This window comes from Miniopterus schreibersii (assembly GCF_964146895.1).
Source record: "Miniopterus schreibersii genome assembly, chromosome: 7".
Taxonomy (NCBI): Eukaryota; Metazoa; Chordata; class Mammalia; order Chiroptera; family Miniopteridae; genus Miniopterus; species Miniopterus schreibersii.
Window position 1 is genome coordinate 275,110 of NC_138108.1, and position 17,955 is coordinate 293,064.

At 54.7% G+C, this 17,955-nt stretch overlaps 1 protein-coding gene across 3 annotated transcripts in view; it reads right to left on the reverse strand.

Annotated features, from left to right (window-relative positions):
• FARP2 (FERM, ARH/RhoGEF and pleckstrin domain protein 2) overlaps positions 1-17,955 on the reverse strand; it is a 76,624-nt gene that overhangs the window by 24,008 nt on the left and 34,661 nt on the right. For all 3 annotated transcript variants that reach the window (XM_081142073.1, XM_081142072.1, XM_081142074.1), the window contains 8 exons: positions 17,498-17,595; positions 15,283-15,397; positions 14,613-14,760; positions 10,089-10,184; positions 8,488-8,651; positions 8,081-8,149; positions 7,570-7,627; positions 6,585-6,837 (listed from right to left, as the gene is read on the reverse strand). In XM_081142073.1, the coding sequence (XP_080998199.1) occupies positions 6,585-6,837; positions 7,570-7,627; positions 8,081-8,149; positions 8,488-8,651; positions 10,089-10,184; positions 14,613-14,760; positions 15,283-15,397; positions 17,498-17,595 (1,001 nt within the window). The remainder of the gene's footprint in view (positions 1-6,584; positions 6,838-7,569; positions 7,628-8,080; positions 8,150-8,487; positions 8,652-10,088; positions 10,185-14,612; positions 14,761-15,282; positions 15,398-17,497; positions 17,596-17,955) is intronic.

Genomic DNA, 17,955 nt, shown 5'->3' on the forward strand with positions numbered 1-17,955 from the left:
CAAAGCAAATTATTCAGTAAACTAAAAAAACATAGGTGACTTTTATTAGGAAAGAAATGTACTCTGAAGTAACATGCTTTAAATATAAAGGCCATACAGCGGTATCCTCCTATGGGGGGACCCACAGAGCCAGCAGGGTGCTTTTGCGCAGTTTCTTAACATCGGGATCTGTCACAGAGGCGCCTCTCTGAGGATCCACTGGCTTCTGTCACTGCCTCTCCCTGAGCTTAGGGCAGGGGTGGCCTCAGTCAGGGTGCAGGGCCAGCCCGACGTGGGAGGGAAATGACGCTCTGTGACTCACCACCCTCTTCTCTCAGGGGGAGTGACCGCCCACCCCGGGTTTCGGGAGTTTGTGCCGACAGGGGCCACTGGCGTGTGCCCGGCACCCTGAAAGCCAGGGAAGAGACTGGCGCCCTCCCCCCGGGCATCTGAGCAGCTCGGAGCAGCCCAGAAGGAGCGAGGCTGCTGCCCAGGAAGTGGGGGGCGGGGTATCACCAACCCCAGGATCCAAGTGGGCCGGGGCCTGGGCAGGGACGGCTCTGGGGAGGCAGCAGAAAGCGTGCTGGCCGAGTGGGAAACAAGTTCAGAGCTGGAGTAAAGCCTGTGCAGAACCTGAGCCCGGCCACGCTCCAGGTCAGGGATCTTACAGGGTGGGCTCCACGCGATGGGGGGAAGGCGGTAATGTCCTTTTCGGAATTAAGAAGCCAAGAGCATGTGCTCTGTGCACAGGACCAGCCCAGGGACCACCTGGTTACCCCCAAGGCTGCACACAGCGATGCCCTTGGCCAGAGCCACAGGCTCAGAGCAGGCGACCGCCACCCACCTGTGCCCCCGACCACGCGGGCTACACGGCCGCCGAACAAGGGCTAAGGCTGAGAAAAGCAGGCCCCCTCCCCGCCCCGCTGGCCTCAGGGGACGCTGCCCCCGTCCGAACCAGGCAAGGCCTGCTTGCTGCTCAAAAGCCTAAGCGAAGATGTAAAATCTGTAGCTGTTTCAGGGAGTTAACACGCGAAATAGCCTTTAATTATGTAAATCAAGCCTGTGAGCAAGAGGAGGAAAAGCTAAAAAGCCCACTTAAGATTTCATAGTAAATATTTGCTCATTTTATTGAGTAAACAAATTTTAAAATTCCGATTAGTACATGTCTGCAAATGTATAAATGGAAAACAAGCTTTGTAAGCACCACAAGCCAGGCCACAGCGTCTCTCTAAAGAGTGACTGAGGTCAAACGCTAACAGAACGCCAGCTCCTTCCCCATTCCCAGGGGAACACTGATGGTTCCTGCGGACAACAGCACCTGGGACCCTCAGGCACAGTGTGTGACCAGGACTGGTAGGGGCCACCCCACAAGCTGGAACAAGCTCTGTACCTTCGGGACGAGTAAACCCCGGAAAGTAGGACCATGGCTTTGAGGACAGACAGGAAAACCCTCCATTTCAATGCCTGAGAAACATTTCGTCTGTGAAGTAATTGTTCTGGTGACGGATTTAAGTTCCGTGAACCAGGAGGGAATGACCGTACCGTGAGACGTGGGAATTGGCACCAAGTGTCACCTACACACGACGCGCAGGGACGCATGTGGTTCATGCTGTGCGGGCACCGGGTGCTTCCGGTCACCTGCGAGGCAGCGGGAGCCAAGCCGGAGCCGGGAGCAGAATGTCCCGGGACACAGAAGCCATCAAGAAGCCTTTGCAGGACGACAGTGACAGGCGTCACGTAACCAACAGGTCCAAGGGTGTTTCATATCAAACCTTCCCGGTTGCTGCTTTTACTGCCCATCTGTCACCACTATTTTTAAAACGTGCGTTCAGTGGAAAAGGGAGCCTAACCTGACTCCGCACTGAGAGGAAAAGATGCTGCATGGCTGGAGGTGCCCCCGAGCACCACGTGGTCTGGGCGCTTCCCCCTAACTGGGAGCCAGCTGCTGTTTGACGTCAACATCCACAGACTGGCTTATGTAGAGCACCTGGGTTTAAAAGCTTAAATACGAAAATAGACTTGGTAACTAGTAAAAATAAATATTCTACCTGAAGCAGGTGCATTATTAGAGGTGGGCACAGTGGGGGCGACAGGCACAGTCTGCAGGGCCTGGCAGAGTGGGATGGGCAGGACTGTGGGAAGCTGGCCATGCCAGCCCACTGGGCCCTCCTGTTGGGGGCAAGGCCCTGGGTTGAGCTGAGATTGACGGGTGGAAAGGGAGAACTGTCAATATCTCCCAGGCACTTTTCAACCACACTCTCAGCCCCTGGCTGCCGAAAAAGTGAGGCTCTGAGTCTACATATTTCACTCAAGTCTGAACAACTGTCCCGTCATTCAGGTACACGGGGCCGCCCTCCCCAGGTGGCGTTGCTGGACGACACACAGGCCTCTCACTATTGACAGCCGTCAGCGGGCTCGGCCCTGCGGTCCTCGCCCTGGGCTGCTCTGGATGTCGGAGTATCTGCTACAAACCACCTCTCATTAAGATCAGATACGAGGCCAAGCTTTGGGACACTGAGTGGTGGACACAGGGGTTCGGTCCTTATATTCCTGCTCTCGATTTTGTAAATCTTGAAAACTTTCTAAACAAAAAGCTAAAATATCTCCAGAAAATAGTTTCATTGAAGAAACTAAACCAAACCATTTTATGGGAGGGGCCCTACCAATAGCTCAAAGATGTAATGCTTGACCCTGGTTAAGCTTCCAGAAAGGATAGGGGACCACTTAACAGATGGTTGAACCTATAGGATATGGGATCCTGGGTGACGTCTAGGCCTGATCAGAGCAGCAGTCCTAAGGCACCTGCTGGAAGGGAGGCGGCCAGTGTTCCGGGCTATGGGCCACAGGTCACGGAGGGGCGCACAGCGCTGGGCAGCCAGAGCCACCTGAATGATTCCTTGGCTCCCTCACAGGAGGAGGGTGCTGAGGGCCGGCCCTGGCCTGTCACTGTGTCCTTCTACCAGGAGGAGGTGTGGACCTCCCGGACCTGTATCCAGAGGCCTGGGGCTCCAAGAAGGCTGGAGGAAACACGCTGGTTCCGGCCTCAGGCAGAGCCCACCAGCTTTGCTGATTCTGAGCAGTGATTCCTGCCAGCTCCTCCCCAGCCAAGCTCTGCTCCTGGTTAAGGTGGGTCAGTGGGGTGCTTGGCCCCATTTTGCCAGAGGGAAGGAAACTCTACCTGATTGGTGTGTCTGGTTCAGAGGACAGTTGGCCACAGGCAACAAGGGCCTGAGGCTGAAGGAGAGTGGAGCCACTGACTCCTCCCTGATGGCACCAGCAAGGTGGGGCTGCGCTGGACCAGGGTCTCTCTTGGGTGTCTCGCCAGGAAAGTGAGCTCCCTCACCTGCTGCAGGACTCTGGGTGGCTCAGCCCACAGCGCCTGCATTGCCAACACTGCCCCTGAGTGATGCTCCTACCCGGACACAACCTCTGCACTCAATGTTGCTGCCAGGTCCAAAGAGGTGAGCAATTGACCTTTTACCAATGAGAGCCTACAGCTTCGTGTCTTGGCACTTGTTAAACTGTCTCAGAAAGAACTGGTGGGCCCTTCAGAGGCAAAGAGAGCCCAAGGCCCCAAGGAAGAGGAGACTGGGAATCCCAAGCCCCTGGCACCTCCAGCCTCTGCTTCCCAGAAAGTCAGCCCCTTCAGAAGCTAAAGAGCATGGATCTGGCCATGCTGGAGCACCTCCTGAGCTAGGACCACCTGCTGGGGACCCAGGGGCTCCCTCTGCTGAATACCCCAAAGTGAGAGTGAACGGTGCTCATGAAGACAGTGCAGGAGGATTCGGAGACTGAAAGGCTTAAGATAAAGCAAAAAGAACTGGAAGCCAAGGTGAGGGCCCAGGAAATTGTGGACCCAAAAGAGAAAGAGAATTGCTCACCCACACTGCTCCCCCACCCCTTGCCCGCCGCACAGCTGCAGAGGCTAAGCCCCTCAAAAAGGCTGTGGAGCCCGGCCAGCGTGGTTCAGCATTTGAGCATTAGCCCATGAACCTGGAGGTCAGGGCTCGATCCCCAGGCGGGGGCGTGCAGGAGGCAGCCGATTGATGGCTTTCATCATGTTTCTATCTCCCTCTCCCTTCCTCTCCTTGAAATCAATTTGAAAAAACGTATTTAAAAAAAGAAACAAAGGACACCCTGCTAGTTGAGAGCGGCGTTGGGCAGATGAAGGCTGGGCAGCTCTCACAGGGCTGCTGAGGCCCAGGAAATGCATTCCAGGTGTAACACCTTTGTGGTTTTCACCACAAAAACCCAAGGTTTGCTTTCTGAGTGACACAAAGGGGAAAAATGTCCAGAACACACTATTCTGATGAGCAATTCCTGACGACATCACCTTTCCCATCAGTCTATTCTCAGAGGTCAGCCAGCCCCCTAAGGTGCACAGAAGGTGGTCTGGAGCTGCAGAGGACGAGCAGCCGTCACACACCTCAAGACACCAGTCCAGAGACCCAGGCGAAGGTGAGACTTCAGTGTAGGTTTAAGGCAGCTACAAAAACGGGAAATTTCTCAATACATTCAGCCCAGACCCTGCGGGTGGACCGATGAGAAGAGAAAGACTGGCCCTGGCAAGAGGCCCTGGGCAGCTCTGAGCCCCAAGCGTGGGTGTCACACAGCAAACCCCCCCAGACAGGCACAGCCCCGCACAGGAGCGGAGGCCGAGGGACTCAATCACCACAGGGCTCGGGAGGAAAATGAACCTTAAGTGTGGCATTGCCACGCAGGAAGAGCAGGTGGCTAAACAAGAAAGACCCAAAACACAAAACCCAATCCGTGGGTGTGACAAGTTGAACAGTGCGTCACCAAGGCTGGAGCGCAGGCACCTGCAGGTGGGCTGCACAGCAGAGGTTTCCCCCAACGCCCAGACTACGCATCCAGTGCGGCCATAGCGCCCGCCCACCTTCCGGGGGCGTAGATGGGTGGTGCACCGCGGGGAAGGAGGTCAGGATGGGGCCATGAGAGACGGTCAGGGACTGTGTTACACAGCCCTGGCCAACAAGAAACAACACTAAGGAAACAAGGCCCCTCAACGCTCAGGGGTTCCTGGCGCCTGTTCATTTTAGCAGACAACCGACTCTGGTGTGTCTGGTTCCACTTTTCTGTTATACCCCCAATTAAGCTACATAAGAGGAAAGAGTCCAATTGCATTTTAAACCAATGCCTCTCCAAGTCCACTATCTAAACAGCACTTTCTGGGTCTCAGGTCATTAATGGGACAATGCCCTTGGCACTGAGACACCTAGGCAGTCCCAGGGAGCCTTTCCCAGGGTGTGGCTCACGCAGGACCTCGTGCAGTGGCTGGACAAGCAGGCAAAGCCTCCATCCTAACGACTCTGGGCCGCATGCCTCATCTTAGACTGCAGCCTCAACAGGCAGCCTACACACATTCTGTTACAGACCTGTGTGAGTCGGGCAATGGGACATTCGGAGTGGACAACACCAGCTTCCAGCTGAACCAGAGAGCAGAACAATGAAGCTGCAAGACCAATTCACCAGCTCCCGGGGCCTCGCTGCAAACTCATCTACTTTAAACTTGCATAGTTTTAAAATCATCCCAAGTAAAAGTTCTGATTCTGTGACATTCAAACAGAACAATCAGAGAACTAGGAGAAGAAAGAATCCCTCGCCGTGGACAGACACAGCCAGCAATCTGAGCTCGCTGCTCGAGCAGGTGCGGGCCAGCCTGTGGACCGGGCATGGTCAGCACGGGCTCTGGTCCACCTGCTCTCCTGGACTCACACTCTTTACATTATTCTGCAAATCGAAAAGGATTCTCTCTCCACTGGTCTGTGCAAAAGGGCTGCTGAAGAAAAGGCTCACGTCCAGGGGGGCCTCGGCCTCGGAGCCCCAGGAGTCGGTGTCTGTGCTGCTCGAGTCCTCGGCCGTTGTGGGCGGGTAGCTGAGCTGCTCTAACTGGTCCAGGATGTCAGAAAACTGAAAGGCCGAGCTGGCCTCTGAGCGCACTGAGCAGGCGGGGAAGTTGGCCATGGAGCTGGCCTCGGACTGGTTGGCGGAGCTGGGTGTGTGCAAGGACTGGCTGAGCATCGGGAGGTGGCTGAGGGAGCTGCTCTGGGACGGGCTCAGCAGGCTCTGCATCAGGCTGGCCTGGGCCTTCACCTCCAGCAGCTCTGAGGTGTCAGAGGGGTGCACGCCGCCAAAGCAACTCCCCCCACCAAACTCAAAGCCACGCTCTACACTCGTGGGCGCTGCCTCAGGGGAGTACCTGCCTGGGCTGGACTGGGCAGAGCCTGGGTGACCACACAGAGGGGCCTGCAGGGCCAAACTGCCATATGGGCAAGAAAATGCCTCGGAGCCTCCGGCAAAGAAAGAGATGTCTGCCGGGTCGTCATCTATGAACTCCTCAGACACCTGCAGCTGGGCGTTTGTCAATGTGAAAACAGGCCCCCCCCCACCGCCCTGCCGGCCACATGGGGGCTCCCCCGTGGAAGGGAGCGAACCCACAGTCGAGTCTCCCTCGCCACGGTCATTTCTACCAGCAGCTCTGCACTCCCTGCCGGGACCCCCTGCACCCAGGTCTAAGGCACTGTGACTCTGCCCCCCAGGACTGCTGGGGCTGCAGCTCCTTACAACATGACAAACCCCAACACCTTGACAAGGCTGGAGCGCGGGGGGCCCAGGGGGCTGGGCCTGCCTCGCGTCGGGGCCCTCCACGGCTCCGCTGCTCCTCTCTGCAGCCGGCCTCTTGGTGTGGGGAGCCTGGGGCTCCATCAGAGAGACACTGCCGTCCTTGACCTCAGGCCAGCTGGGAGGGGCCACAGGGGAGGTAGGGACCGAACAGAAGGAGGCGTGTGCTGACAGTGGGGACGCGGAAGTCATCATGCCCTCGGTGAAGGAGATGCTCTGGGGGTCGAAATTAAGAAAACAAACAATAGGATCATTTTACAAATCACCATTGGAAAGTCGCAAAGCTAACTGGGCCAGACTAGACAGTCCACACACATCTACTGTGGCTTCCAGAGAGATGGGCTGAGGGTCAGACTTTCCTGCTCCCAAAGACCAGCCGTGCAGAAGGGAGTCCAGAGGGCCAGGGTCGTCTGGGTACAGCCCCACCCTCCCACTTCTTCCCACGATGTAGGAGACCCCCATCCCGGAAGGAAAATGGCTGGAGCGACTGGAAGTGGTCTTGGAATCCCGTCGCTTGAGGTGATGGACGATAAGGTGAGGTTCATACCCCCAGCCTTGGCCTCTGGCATCTACTTGTCTTACTTTTTAATCAAAACGCGGGTCATGTGACACAGGCTGCTTTGCGACCTGCTGGTTTCATTTAGTGACATATTTTGAATGTGCCCCTGGTCACACTATTTTCTTAAAATGAGACTTTTAATGGTTCTAGAGCAAAATGATGTTAGTGGAAAGGGGCGGCTCTGGTGCTACAAGCGACACTGTGACATACGTCCCACCCACAAAGCCTTCTCCTCACTCAGGACTCCTTTCTGCAGATGGGGTCCCAGGACTGGAATTGCTGGGTGAAAGACACAACTGGCTTTGAGACTCTTGTTACAACACTACCAGGTCATTTCCCGTCCGAGTGCGGGTGACGGACATGGTGTCCATTGTAACCAGAGGACTCACCTGCTTTGGCAGGTCTGCAGTCAGAGTGCGGCCGGACGTCCGCGTCCTGCTGTGTCTCCTGCAAACAGAACCAGCTGTGAGCCCAGGTTCCTGTCTGACAGGAGCCCCCACTGTGCCCACGAGGAGCTAACGGAAATGTGGCCAAGACCCTGATAACTCGCCAGAAGGCACCTAACTGGAAATGGGCAGAATGGGGAATAAGCAGAGGAAACAGAAAACAAGAGGCCCCGAGAGGGCGAGTCCCCCACGAAGGGAAAGGCCCACAGGGAGAGAGGCAGGTGCATGTGCAGACGCAGAGCTTACCGCACCACGTGCACACAAGAAGCTAAACGTGACATCGTGTCTGTAAACAGTAATTGACCAAGGGTGTGACATTCATCATCTTAAAAATACACAACTCAAGGGGCAAATGCATGTTTACATGTTTGAAAGGACTTATTCAAATAAGGGTTCAAACACAGTGCTAATTTTAACAGCACACACTTTACCTCCTAGAGGCCACAGAGCTCACCTTTCATACGGAGTCCTCCTCACGGCACCGTCTTTGATGTATTCTACCAGTTGCTTCTGAGTTCTCCCACTGTGGACGAAGGTTTGGACATTGAGGAAAAGAGGCCACAGTAATTCACAGCATCGATTTTTCAACGAAGTCCAAGGACAGTGAGACCTGCCCACCCTTTCTTGTAAATCTACACACAGGTTAAAGCTGTGCTCTGCAATAAGCACCACCAATTTTCTAAACAAAGTTTTTATTGAATCTGTTTTTCTCACTATTTTATTTGATATACTTTCTCCAGCTGGACAGCAGCTGCCTTCTGCGTGTAACTCCCTGAAACGCTGTACGACATTTCCAGGACTAGGGATATCTTTGTCCTCAGCTCTATCACCAGCCGGACCCCCGTGGCCGTGGCTGCCCACCTGTATCTGAAGGAGGAGCCCCTGCTGAAGAGGACGGCCTTGGCCTTCGGCTGCGGCTGATCACAGAGTCTAAAGAAGGTGTGATACTCCACGCAGATCTTCCAGAAGTTCTTACACTCATCTCTACTGCCCAGCAAGAACTCCAGGGTGTCCTGGTAAGGCCCCTGGAAACAGATGCAGAGGTTCAAGTAACTACTCCAAGCACAACACTCAGGGAGTTCAGGGAACGGCTGTTCTGCAGTGAATGTTAGGAAGACTTTTTCTTCTGAAAATTGTAGATGGAGATTCCTGGTTCCCTTTACATTTAAGAAACACGCAGTGTACACACATTCACTGTGTACCCATCAGAACGTGCGGCCACCCAGTCACCCCAGTGTGAACATCCTGGAGCGTGTCCCTGTCACCTTCCCCACAGAGGCGAGCGCACCTCCTGTGCCGGTGGACAAGCTGATGGGTTACCACTGAGCCGCTTTCCTGTGGGGCTGCGAGGGCCCCGGACGTCCAGGCCCACAGACACCACCATGGAGAGAGTGCTGCTGCGCCTCCCAGGGTTATCCCTGGAAATGCTACACTGAGCTCATCCACGGCCCAGCTTCACCCCGGGACACACGACCAAACTGCTGCCCAGAGGCGCTGGTGCTTTGGCCCCTAGAGCTGCTCCGGCCCTGGGCGCCTGGGGACTACCAGGCAGCGGTGCCAGCGCGGCCGACGTTCTGCACTCGGGACGTGGCGCCCGCCGACTGCCAGTGGCCGCGCTACGCGACCTGCAAGCCTCTCCTTTCCTGTCTTTTCAGAGTAACGGCCGGAAACTTTTTTTTACTTAGAGAAAACAAGCAGCCTTTCGCTTGCACTTTGTCTGTCTGTGGCATTCCTTACGCTCCCTTTCAGCTAGGGAAGAGGGGTCTGAACAATAACCGGTCAGGCCCCTCTCACGGCCGTGCCCGTGGCTCCGGCGGCCCCTCCGTGGCACCGCTGGGCTCCGAGTCCACTGCGAGCTGCTAACCCCGCGGCCCCTTAGCGGCCGCCGCAGGTGGCTCAGCCCATCCGCTGTCACCTCCTGACTCCCTCTGCACCTGTGCGTGTGGCGGTCTGAACGTGTCCGAATCGCTTTAAGTACCAGACTTCTGCCAACTATCGGACACTTCTTCCACGTCGCTCCTTTCAGTCAGTTCACAGCCAATTGTTACTTTACTGACTGAAAGTGAAGCTCCTTCAATTGGAGCCACTGAAGGGCCAGCGTCTGAGTCCGACAGGAGGCCGGGGGACGCCCCTCAGTTCGCTCCCACGGAAGCTCCACGGGATCTGCCGCGGGGCTGTCACGCTCACCCCCCGCTCCAGCCTCGCCGCCGAGAGCGCAGAGGCTGTGACAACCCGCAGCTCCGGCAGCCCGGGGACTCGTCAGGCCCATTCTCAGGGCCACCCCGCCCCACCAGACCTGGACCCCCATGTCGCACCTCCCTGCAGAACTGCTGGGTGGGCTGCGGGGAGCCCCGCCAGACCCCAGCCCGAGCCCTGGCCTTAACCGCCTCTGTGCCTTACGCCGAGATGGCGCAGAGGGCGCCAGGGAACTCACCCTCCCCACGGCACACAGCGACACTCACGTGGACCTCAGGGTGGAGCTTGACCAGGAACCTCTTCCTCTTGAAGCTGAGTTTCCGGACCCGGGACCAGTTGAAAGTGTTGATTTTGGTGGAGCGCTGGAAGCCAAGGGCAGGTGCTTAGCCACCACTGCCAGCCCAGCAAGGCACGCACGTGGCCCAGCACGCAAGAGGGTCGGCGCGCACGTGGCCCAGCACGTGGCCCGTGAGCGCGCATGGGGTCCAGCACATGACCCAGCACGCACGGGGCCTAGCACATGGCCTGTGAGCATGCACGGGGCCCTGCATGTGGCCCAGCACGCATGGGGCCTACCACATGGCCCGTGAGCACGCACGGGGCCCAGCACATGGCCCGTGAACATGCACGGGGCCCAGCACATGGCCCAGCACACACGGGGCCCAGCACATGGCCCGTGAGCACGCACGGGGCCCAGCACGTGGCCCGTGAACATGCACGGGGCCCAGCACATGGCCCAGCACGCACGGGGCCCAGCACGTGGCCCAGCACGCACGGGGCCCAGCACATGGCCCAGCACACACGGGGCCCAGCACATGGCCCAGCACGCACGGGGCCCAGCACATGGCCCGTGAGCACGCACGGGGCCGGGCGCGCACGGGGCTCAGGCACCAGAGAACATGTACATCACAGTCTTGCCAGACAGCACGGCCGGGCACACTTAGTTTGGGAATGACTCTGAATTAAAACTACACACTAACTTACCTGTTTTAGAAAGGTAACTTAATGTCTTTGATAGGGCTTTATCACACGTTATTTTTTATTAGTGTTAATATTAAGCATTTTTGAAGCACACCCTGCAGGGAGGCTCAGGGAGGGGTAATGGTGAGGGCCCGCAGGGCTGCTTTCTCTGAGCCACGTTTCTCAGAAGGGAAGTCGGGCCCTGACACTTATGACCTGAGCTCTGGCCCTCAGCTCACCTCTGCCTGGACCTGGTCTCCGACCACTGCCCTCCACTAGGAAGAGTGGGGCTCTGTGGTCATCCAGGGTGAGGCTGGCAAAACAGAAAATGGACCCGGAATATTTCACGTGTAAGAAAGGGGACATCACGATGGGGGAAGGTCAGGGGAGCCAGCTCGCAGGGCCGAACGTGGGACAACATAGAGATCAAAGTAAAGATGATGAAAACAGATGGTCAAGTACCAGATTATGACCTGGTTATGACCACGTGAACTTAATGTGATCATAGCCAAATCCGTAAGTCCCCAGGAAAACACATGGAAACAAAACACATGGAGAACCCCGCCCCCGGGAGCACAGAAAAGGGAATTCAGGGCTGTCATTCGGCAGCCACCAGACTCCAAAGGGGAGGCAGAGGGAGGAGGGCTCAGTGTCCCCCACAAGATGCTGACTCATTACAAAGGATGGACAGTGACGTTCAGCAGAGAAGCCTGGGGACACCATCGGACCAAGAGATCGATGCTGATTCCATGCGATGGGACAAGTGGACGCCATGGGCCACATCGCAGGCTGTGCCAGGCACATCCTGCCCTCTGTGACTTCTTGCCCAAGAAGCTGAACCTTGGCTGACCACCAGCAAGTACTGGGCATGCCCATATTGTGGTCATTCTACAAAATGACCAGCCTAGAATCTCTGAAACCTCAGGGTCAATGAGAATCGTGGGGAGAGGAAGACAGTCCTCAACTGGAGACTAGGGAGACACAGTGACTGGGCGACTGGTGAAATCTGGGTGGGTGAGGGGGAAGGGGCTCTTCTTACCGCATTTGTAACTTTTCCGTAAGCTTGGAATTGTTTCAACATAAAAAATTTAAATGTATTAAAATACTCTCCTGTCATTTTCTACTCTTGACCATCATGGCCTAAAATTTATTCTTCCCTGCAAATCTGAGGTGGGGGACACAAGACAAGGAGTGTTTTCAGAGGGACTGAAAAAAACCTCAGCCAGGAAAGGGAGGCAGCCCTGATCCGCGGCACAACGCAGACCGACTGTGAGGACAAGGGAGAGGCCGGGACACGTGACCAAACACCGCACAGTCCCGTTCTGTGAACTGACCAGAGGAGACGCAGACAGATGCCGGTCAGAGGTGGCTGGGGCTACAGTGGCTGCGAGGGGCTGCTGCCGCGGCTGTGGGGTGACTAAACGTCTGGAATCAGGTAGGGGTGTACACTTTAAAGTGGTGAATTTTACGGCATGTGGATTACATCTCAGCAAGATGCCTGATTTAGGAGATATCCTCAAAGCCAAGACATACACGCCGGGGGTCCAAATGAGACCGGAAGCTTCCCAGCCCCCAAAACATGGCCTGGACACTAAGCTACTCTAATTCCTATTCGAGGTAACATATTGGACAATTTTCAAAGATGGTCTCAAAAAGGAAACAAAACCACCCAAACACAAAATAGCAGCAACACAGAGGAGCTGTGTCAGCCGCCCGCTGGCCTTCTCAGTTCCCTCTGCTCAGGATAAACAGTGGCGAAGGCACTTTCAGCCTGAAGTTCATGCCTCAGGTTCTGGGTTTTCCTCTCGTAAAGCCCAACCACTTCCCCTGCGTTGTCTGGCTCCTGCCTCTAGTTACTGTGCGGCTTTCTGGCTTTACGTTAACAACGTCTGAATTCCAAAGGTGCCGAGAGGCCTGCCAGCTGCCGCGCCTGCCTAGAGGCGACCAGGGCCACCTGCTTGCTCTGTGAGAATAGTGTGTGTGGATAATTCCCTTTCTTTTCCCCGCAAGCAAACAGCACACACGGTTGTGAGTCTTTGCGTAACGATCCGTCTTGACAGTCGTGTCCTGAGTCAGGACAGAGCTTCCGCATCTTTGTACAGCTGCCCAGGTCCCAGCACTTCCCTAGCGCAAACGAGGCCAGAACAAAGAATGAAGAGGGGAGTTTTACATGCGGGAGGAAGCCGCTACCGGGTCCTCATGAGCAGACACAGCACCAAGCTTCTGTCTGCTGACCCGACAGGCGATGCAACTGCGTCCTCGGAGGATGGTGCAGGGTTTGTTTTTATTGTTTTTTCTTTTTTCCATTCCTGGCACTGCTTCTGCTTCCGAGTCTCTCGTCCTCCAAGAGCAAGGCCACACGGCTGCCCGCCGTGTTTGGAAGCGGGCCACTGAGGGCTGGAGCTGTGAGCATGCGGAGAACACAGGCTCAGCATCACCCCTGGGTGCTGGTCTGGGGAACCAGACAAGGGACAGGACACCCGGTGTCCACTCCTGCACATGCTGGTCTGCTCCCAGCTTTTCCCCTGCAGGCCACTGGATTCCAGTCTTCTCTACAATCTACCCATTTCCCAACTTCCAAAATTTTGCTGATACACCTCATCTTCTGGATTCCCTTTTCTAAATTTTTTCTTACTGATTTAAACTTAAAAAGAAGAAAAAATTCCTTCACTGTCATTCTGGGGGAGGGTTCTGAGGGGGCAGAAATAAATTCAATCCGCCCTCTCAACTCTGGAGTCTCCACTCCCTGCCCTTCCGACTTCCCCTGGTTACGATGGTAAAAAGCGACAACAGCCGGACTTGGATGGACATGCGATGAGAACCTGTGCAGTGAAGGGACGGTGACCAGAGGGAGCCGGTGCGGCGCCTGGACCCCCCACATGCAGGGTGTGGCAGCTAAAGTCTCTGGGGCGAATTTTATTGTTCTTGTCACATCTAGCCCAGGATGTAACACAATTAACATTCTAAATTCAAAATTACTTTTTTTTTTCTGACAGGACACTGAAACTGACACTAGGTAAAGAGAAAGAAAGCCAGCCTGAGAAGGAGCCCAGACAGACCAGTCGCTGCAGCGACCACAGGCTGAGAGGCCCCCAGAGGAAAGAGCCGAGAGTCAGGTTCCCAGAACGAGATTGCCAACCGCCACCATGCAGGGCGAGTGGCCTTGGGGTCACTCACTCTACCAGAGGTGCACAGCTGTGCAAGGGCCAGTGACCAGAGAGCTCCCAAGAGGGGACCTCTGCCAGAGGTGGACAGTCACCTCGGTGGACAGGATGGGAAGCCCAACCACTGTCTCTCACCCTTGAGGGGCCTGTGTGTAGCTATCAGACCCAGGACATCACAGACCCCAGGACACATTAACTTACCTGCAAACAGAATTCAGTGGTCATTTATGTAACTGTTTATGCAAACACAAGGGATGCAAAAATGCTGTAAGACCCTCCTGCTACCCCATGTGCACCTCCCAGTGTCTTCTAGGGTGTTCCATCTCATTAACTTAAATGATGACTGTGTCCACCCAGAGGCCTGCACCCGAGGCCTGGAGGCTGCTCAGGGAAGGGCCAGCTCTGGGTAGTTCTAAGGGCCGGCCTTTGCTAACATTAGAAGGAACAGTGGGACGGACTGGATGCCCCGAGGGGAGTGGGCTCTGAGACAGGGAGGTCGAGGACCAACTTCCCTGCTGGATGAGTGAGAGGTCTGATGGGATGACATGCTCAGCGCCCCCTCCAAGGCCAAACCTTACTCATCAGAACAAAATTTACCAACGTAAAAAAAAGACCAACGTATGTAAACCCCTCACCCCCACCGCACGGAGACATCCCTGCCCCTACCTGGAACACGAGGACTCCCATGTGAGACACGGCCAGGTTAATCTTGGCGCCCTCCCTGTCGGAAGCCCTGTGAAACCTGATGCCATACATTTCCAACTTCCGGGCAACCTCAAGCACCTGGAAATCCGACTCAGCTGGCGTCTGGCCCCTGGGATAAGACAGCAGGATCTCAGCACTGAGACCAGCCTGGGTTTGAGAACCCACACGTCACAGAAGTCACCAGGGCAGCAAAGTAAACTAATGGGTACAGGAGGCTGGTGTCATGGGCACCTCCACCTCGGCCAGTCGCTGCCTGGCTCTGCCTTCTCCGCCCATCCCCGCATCCCGGCTCTGCTCCCTCCAGGCGCCTTCACTTCAGTCCAGAAAATTTGCCAGGGACCAGTATGGAGAACCCAGCACCTCAGCACCCCTGAGCTCACTGCAGGGCCGCCTTTACCACCAACGAATAGGAAAGCCATGCCGGCCACTGGTGCTCTGGCCTCGAGCGTCCCGGGCCCTCATGTCCTCTCCAGCCTTTTCTAAATTGGCCTACTTTGCAGCGTGGTGACTGCACCCCAGGGAGCTGTGGTGGGTCCTGGCTTCAGTCAGAGCCTCAGCGCAGGCTCCCTGATGCACTATTTAGTCACATCCGTAATGACAGCAGGACAGTGGCTGATTCTGACAGACTCACATGTGCTTCCGATGGAATTCCAGGATCTTCTCCAGAGAGCGCTCCTGGTGGGGCAGGTACTTGTTGACTTTGAGGTGCTCGCGATCCAGGGTTTCATCGTAATCCCCTATTTCCGCTGAGATAATAATGGACAGTAATTTTAATTTTTTTTTAATATGTCTTTATTGATTTTAGAGAGAAGAGATGATGAGAGAGAGTCGCTGATCGGCTGCCTCCTACACCACCCCCCACTGGAGATCGAGCCCACAACCTGGGCATGTGCCCTGACCGGGAATCGAACCCTGACCTCCTGGATCCTAGGTCGATGCTCAGCCTCTGAGCCACACTGGCCGGGCAGCAATTTTACTTTTCAAATAAAGAAAAATATAAACTCTATTATTTTACTACAGATTTAGGATAACTCTCTCTACTTTTATTTATGCATTTGGGTGTGCAATGCTTAAGCTAAAAGTAGAAAAAATTATCCTAAATCTGTAGTAAAAAGAGTTTATATGAAAGAATAGTATCAATGAACGAGATTTGTAGTCTATTTTTCCAAATGTTTTATGCTAAAATGCAAATATAAAGACAGGTGAGGAGAGTTTTCTGCGTTTTGAAGATGCAGTGAGTGGTCAGGGAGGCAAACGCTAGGCCGCAGCTCGGCGTGTGTTAAGTTTACACCACACTCCACCCGGAAGCTGTCTCAAGACCACTATGACCAGGATAAGGTATTTTACTTGTTTCAAGATAATGTATTTTAAATCGTTTTTTCCTTCAGGGCCTCTCAAATTCTTTCAGAAGTTTCTTTCTAAACTCATGTATTTTCAAGCTATAGATGTTTTAAAAATAGTAGTTAAAATCTGATAATTTTAAGGAATATGCTTCTTTTTCTGTTTCAAGACCATTTCAGATTCACAGGAGAATTGCATGGGTAGATTACCCTTTAGAACGGATTTTCTACGAACCCGACATTCTCACCCACAACCCCACGCAGCACCCACGTCAGGACGGGACCGGGACCTGCTGTGGGGCTGAGCTTGGCCCCGTTCACGCTTTACCAGCTACCGACTGTGTCTAATGGGTAAAGGCCCAGTTCAGAACCATGCACTGCAGGAGGCTTTCACTCTCAGCAGCATACTTCTAAGTGAAAATCACAGTATGACAAGTTATTCTGACATCTCTGAGCTGTCCCCACAGCCCTCAAGCAAGTGGCCATGCAAGTTTGCACTGAAGCCATCTGTCTGCCTGAGAAGACTTCAGGCCAAAAAAAAAACCCACAACTAAGTCACTTTGAAAGCCTATGTTAATGCAAATCAACAAGCCCCATTGCTCAGGAGAACCACTGGTAAAATCTGCTCTTTGCCCTGGCCTGGTGGCTCAGTTGGTCGGAGCGTCATCCCAGACACCAAAAGCGTGCGGGTTCAATTCCCGGTTGGGGCATGTATGGGAGGCAACTGATCGATGTTTCTCTCCCACATTGGTGTTTCTCTCCCTTTCTCTCTCTCTAAAGTCACTAAAAATATCCTTAGGTGAGAATTAAAAAAAAAAAAAATTTCACTATTTGAAGGTGTACCGGGGAAGAACCAAGTAAATTACAAACTAACCCACAGACTCACTAATTTCTAAAACTTCTGCAACTTTCTACAGCATCCTTCCTGCGTTCAGCTTTCAGAAACACCAGCTCTGCCAGGAAGATGGGACTTGGCCTCCATGGGCATTTCCCTCTTCCTGTCCCACGAGGGGCCTGGAAAAGCCCTGGGAGAGCCCACACCTGTTCGCCAGAACCTCTCCTTACCTTCCTCTGCCTGTTTTGAGGTGACTAGTTCTGCACATACTGCGGAACCTCCTCTTGCTCTGCGCAAGACACTGAGGAAACCTGTTCTCTTTCCTTCAGGGCTTCATGCCTAACCCATCACCAGGGGAGCTGTGACCTTCACCCCAAGGAGGCCTCTTTCTTGGGGTGCCGAGTCCAGGGTACTGTCTGGCTTCTAGACTGAAGAGGTTTTTGGTAAAATGTGGGAGGCACAAATGAGGGACAACTAGAAAGAATGCATGTGGGACTGTGTCCTTGAGCCTGTTCCCTGGGGTGAGGAGCGACTGTCTACGTTAAGAGTTCTATGGCAGAAGTTAGTTTATTATGGAACGTGGGAACCGAAAGGCCCGTTCTCTGTCTGCTCACAAGCCCCGCAGGAGTGTGACCTGCGACCCCGCCTCCTGCCACGTGGCAGATACTCACACTGCAGAAGGTGGGACGCGAGGAGGGCCGCGGTGGTGTCTGTGCAGGTCAGGCGCTCTTCCAGCAGATCTCTCTTAAGTTGCAAGGCAAACAGGTACCTGCAAGGGAGACGTCAGCGAGATCAGCTCCAAGGTTCCAAAGCACACTCCTCATGTCTGTCGCAGGAGAGCACAAAGATATGCAGACAAGGATGTTTATTTGCAGCGTTATGACAGAAACTGGAAATAGCCTAAGTATGCCCCACCTTATGAGAGAACGGTTAAATAAACTGGGCTGCAGCCACATACACACCGACAGGGAAAGATGCCCATGAGGCTGTGGTCGGGAGGCAATAATAGCCCACCAAGTTCCATGGGCACAGTCTGCCGCTGCCCCGGGTCTGCTGTGCACTGCTGGGAACTCACCTGGAACACGCCCTGGTCAGTGCTCTGGGCAGATTGTGGTGCAGGGATGAGGGG